The sequence below is a fragment of the Pygocentrus nattereri genome, chromosome 25, assembly GCF_015220715.1.
Source record: "Pygocentrus nattereri isolate fPygNat1 chromosome 25, fPygNat1.pri, whole genome shotgun sequence".
Lineage (NCBI taxonomy): Eukaryota > Metazoa > Chordata > Actinopteri > Characiformes > Serrasalmidae > Pygocentrus > Pygocentrus nattereri.
This window is the reverse complement of record NC_051235.1, coordinates 1,700,001-1,705,000: the sequence shown is the minus strand read 5'-3', so window position 1 is coordinate 1,705,000 and position 5,000 is coordinate 1,700,001. Positions and strand designations below refer to the sequence as shown.

General features: G+C 48.6%; 1 protein-coding gene across 2 annotated transcripts in view; it reads right to left on the bottom strand.

Annotated features, from left to right (window-relative positions):
* Positions 1-5,000, bottom strand: part of lrp1ba (low density lipoprotein receptor-related protein 1Ba) — a 421,137-nt gene that overhangs the window by 58,954 nt on the left and 357,183 nt on the right. For both annotated transcript variants that reach the window (XM_037534585.1, XM_037534586.1), the window contains 3 exons: positions 3,819-3,941; positions 1,787-1,909; positions 297-434 (listed from right to left, as the gene is read on the bottom strand). In XM_037534585.1, the coding sequence (XP_037390482.1) occupies positions 297-434; positions 1,787-1,909; positions 3,819-3,941 (384 nt within the window). The remainder of the gene's footprint in view (positions 1-296; positions 435-1,786; positions 1,910-3,818; positions 3,942-5,000) is intronic.

Here is a 5,000-nt window from a genome sequence, read left to right as displayed (position 1 = left end):
CAGCCGCTCTCCGTAAATGGAGCTCGACCCTCAGAGAGGGATTACTTTAAACGTTTCAGCTGGAAAGCTCTCGGACGAGCTCGGACGGGGCGTCCGAGACGGTGGGAGTGAAGTCCGGAAGTTAGGAAGGAAAGTTGTGTGTCCTAACCTGATCTGAAAGACCGGCCTGGTGTACTGCAGAGGGTCAATCCACCAGGCCTGACTGCTGGAATCTACGGTTACCTTTCTATGGAATTTGAAGGCACTAGGCGCTGTGGTACAACACCTCCCACATTAGCTTTACTGTGGAAACTCACACTGTTTGCAGTCGCGCTCGTCCGAGCCGCCGTCACCACAGTCATCAAACAGATCGCACTGCAGCTCTGCTGGAATACAGTGCCCGTTAGAGCAGGAAAACTCCGCCTTACCGCACGCCCTCGCTGTACCATCCACACCTGCAGAGAGACGGAGAGAGTACATAGTATAGATGTGTATCATACTCTGCTTTAAGGTGTGTGTGTGTGAGTGAGTGCAAGTGTCTGTGTGTATGTGTGTGTTTGAGAGTGTGTGTTTGTGTGTGTACATATGTGTGTGTGTGTCTGTGAGTGTGTGTGTGTCTGTGTGTGTGTGTGTGTGTTTGAGAGTGTGTGTGAGTGCACGTGTCTGTGTGTGAGTGTGTGTGAGTGTGACTGTGTGTGTGTGTGTTTGAGAGTGTGTGTGTGTGTTTGAGTGTGTGTGAGTGCACGTGTCGTGTGAGTGTGTGTGAGTGTGACTGTGTGTGTGTGTGTTTGAGAGTGTGTGTATGTGTATGTATGTGTGTGCGTGTCTGTGTGTGTGAATGTGTGTGAGTGTGTCTGTGTATGCGTGTCTGTGTGTGTGTGTCTGTCTGTGTGTGTGCGCGTGTGTGTGCGTGTCTGTGTGTGTGTGTCTGTGTATGTGCGCGTGTGTGTGTGTGTCTGTGTATGCGTGTCTGTGTGTGCGTGTCTGTGTGTGTGCGTGTCTGTGTGTGTGTGTCTGTGTGTGTGCGTGTCTGTGTGTGTGTGTGCGTGTGTGTGCGTGTCTGTGTGTGTGTGTGCGTGTCTGTGTGTGTGTGTCTGTGTATGCGTGTCTGTGTGTGTGCGTGTCTGTGTGTGTGTGCGTGTGTGTGCGTGTCTGTGTGTGTGTCTGTGTATGCGTGTCTGTGTGTGTGTGTGTGTGTGTGTGCGTGTCTGTGTGTGTGTGTGTGTGCGTGTCTGTGTGTGTGTGTGTGTGTGTCTGTGTGTGTGTGTGTGCGTGTCTGTGTGTGCGCGTGTCTGTGTGTGTGTGCGTGTCTGTGTGTGTGTGCGTGTGTGTGCGTGTGCGTGTGTGTGCGTGTCTGTGTGTGTCTGTGTATGCGTGTCTGTGTGTGTGTGTCTGTGTGTGTGCGTGTCTGTGTGTGTGTGTGTTTGAGTGTGTGTGAGTGCACGTGTCGTGTGAGTGTGTGTGAGTGTGACTGTGTGTGTGTGTGTGTGTGTTTGAGAGTGTGTGTGTATGTGTATGTATGTGTGTGTGCGTGTCTGTGTGTGTGAGTGTGTGTGAGTTTGTCTGTGTATGCGTGTCTGTGTGTGTGCGTGTCTGTGTGTGTGTGTGTATGTATGTGTGTGCGTGTCTGTGTGTGTGTGTCTGTGTGTATGTATGTGTGTGTGTGCGTGTCTGTGTGTGTGTGCCTGTGTGTGTGTGCCTGTGTGTGTGCGTGTCTGTGTGTCTGTGTGTGTGCGTGTCTGTGTGTGTGTGTGTGTGTGTGTGCGTGTATGTGTGTGCGTGTCTGTGTGTGCGCGTGTGAGCTCACCACACTCCTCCTCGTCCGAGTTGTCTCCACAGTCGTTCACTCCGTTACACACCTGTTCCGTCCTCACACACACTCTGTTGTTTCTGCAGCGGAACGGTCTGCTCGGAGGACACAGCAACCTCACTGTACACACACACACAGACACACACACACACACAGACACAGACACAGACACAGACACACACACAGACACAGACACACACACACACACACACACACACACACAGGTGAGGAAGGGTGTGTGTGCACAGCTTTTCATGCTTCTTTAAACTACAATACGTTTCCCCATAGGAATGAATGGGGTAAACACTACATCCATCTGGACCTAAACACTCCGTTTCACATACACTCTCTCAGTGCACCCCTGAGCACCTTTCTCAGGATGTGTGGTGCTGAGAGTGAATCACGCAAGGCAGGAAATCACCAACCAGCTTCTCAGACCTTTGCTGGTGTCTGCAGGTTCTTTGAGGAGCTGAAAGTGAGGCTCCTGAGAAGAACGGAAGCTGGAATGAAGGGAGAGTGACGCGCTGACCCTCACGCCGCTGAGAGGAGATCTCGCTGCTGAGGATTCTGGGTAATTGTTCTGTTAAATATATACACAGACCCGTATGACCTGCGGTGTAACACATTACTGTCTGTTCCCGGAGTTTCAGTCTGTTCTGTATCTCTGTGAGAGGCACTCAGAGGATTTCACTGAAAACTCGCTCAGCGCCACATGAATAAAGATCAGAGCGCTGCCGCCCGAGGTTCCCTCTTTAATCACTAACGGGACCAACGCAGCCATCACGGCGGCTGATGAGCGGATTCTGTGCTGAACTGCAGCAGCTCCGGCATTCTGATCACTCCGCCGGCGCAGGACGGGCAACAAAAAGGTTTCTTTAACATCTCACTCAGGAACATTTCCCTTCGGCTCGTTTCGGTGTCTCACTACTACAAACCACTGACTGGCCACTTTATCAGAAACGCCCAGCCTGTGCTTCCACTGACTGGCCACTTTATCAGAAACGCCCACCCTGTGCTTCCACTGACTGGCCACTTTATTAGAAACGCCCAGCCTGTGCTTCCACTGACTGGCCACTTTATTAGAAACGCCCAGCCTGTGCTTCCACTGACTGGCCACTTTATTAGAAACGCCCACCCTGTGCTTCCACTGACTGGCCACTTTATCAGAAACGCCCAGCCTGTGCTTCCACTGACTGGCCACTTTATTAGAAACGCCCACCTTGTGCTTCCACTGACTGGCCACTTTATTAGAAACGGCCACCCTGTGCTTCCACTGACTGGCCAGTTTATTAGAAACGCCCACCCTGTGCTTCCACTGACTGGCCACTTTATTAGAAACGCCCACCCTGTGCATCCACTGACTGGCCACTTTATTAGAAACGCCCACCCTGTGCTTCCACTGACTGGCCACTTTATTAGAAACGCCCACCCTGTGCTTCCACTGACTGGCCACTTTATTAGAAACGCCCACCCTGTGCTTCCACTGACTGGCCACTTTATTAGAAACGCCCACCTTGTGCTTCCACTGACTGGCCACTTTATCAGAAACGCCCAGCCTGTGCTTCCACTGACTGGCCACTTTATTAGAAACGCCCACCCTGTGCTTCCACTGACTGGCCACTTTATTAGAAATGCCCACCTTGTGCTTCCACTGACTGGCCACTTTATTAGAAACACCCACCTTGTGCTTCCACTAACTGGCCACTTTATTAGAAACACCCACCTTGTGCTTCCACTAACTGGCCACTTTATTAGAAATGAGGTACCATTAGCTACCGTGCTAGTTGATTGGACCCCAGACATTGCTAATGACTAGCTAGACAGCTTCATAAACTAGCTAGCTATTACTCTATGATCATCATCTGATTGGTTAATTGATTAATTAGGCAGCTATCTGTTAATCTATCATGCTATTGGTAATCAATCGGGCAAATAAAGTTCCTCACACTTCTGCCAATCAGGCAAATAAACTTCATTGCTTTTTGCTGTAACATCATCGCGTCTTGGGTTTAGTGTAGTGTAAACGTACCACACATCTCCGAATCTTCGTCAGAATTATCACCGCAGTCATCTTCGCCATCACACAGCCACACCAGCAGCTTACAGAGCGTGTTATTGCAAACGAACTCATCAGGCCGACACGTCAGACCACCTGGACACAAACAACCACACAGACAGGAATAAAATCAGCAGCATAAGAGCTGAGAACAGACTCATCTTCTGGACCATCTCACCGTTCACAGATTCACCGCATGAGGGTGAGATCTTTACCTTCTCACAGCTCGATCCTGCCAACTCCAAATGAAAGATTTTCAAACAATATAACACATTTTTACAGTAACGGATACAAATATCACAATTAAACGCTGGCGTTCTGCAAAGTGGAGCATCGTCCTTCTGTTTGAGGACCAACAATATATTTATTATCATGGTAAAAACTGGCAACTCAAAGTCGGTAGGACAAATATCAACAAGCTACATGTCAACTAAACAAATAGCGCACTAAAAGAAAATAATTCAGCCTCTCCAATGAAAAAGACATTTTAACCTCTTTTAAAAGTCAAAATATGCTGAATTTATGTGTTAGTGACCTCAGCAAACAATGCCGAGAACATCTCCTGGTTAGACTGCGCTGCTTTAAAAGAACATCTCAATGAACAGTTCAGTGTTTCTGAAGGTATTTAGTATTTCTTCAATTGGAAATCCATCAAATCTGAAACAGGCAGGTTGCTGTCAGAGAGAGCGAGACAGAGGGTTATGGCAGGCGTCCAATGCAAATGGACATTAATAAGAGAAGCGTGAGCGGAATAAAGTCCGACGGAGCTCCAGGCTGAGCTGGATGAGGCTGCATAATAACGCACTGTTGAAATGAATGCTTAAAATGTTGGCGAGTGAATCGGAATCCAGGGAGAGCAAAACAGGTGACCACAGTTAAAGGACGAGAAAAGACGTCTGATATTCTTTCCTCAGACTTCGCATGTTGTTAGTCAGGTTTGCATCACGTTCACAGAAGCAGAGTGAACCTCAAATACAGCCCCTCAAACTTTAACAACCAGGCAAATAACGTTCCTCAAACTTTAACAACCAGGCAAATAACGTTCCTCAAACCTTAACAACCAGGCAAATAACGTTCCTCAAACCTTAACAACCAGGCAAATAACGTTCCTCAAACCTTAACAACCAGGCAAATAACGTTCCTCAAACCTTAACA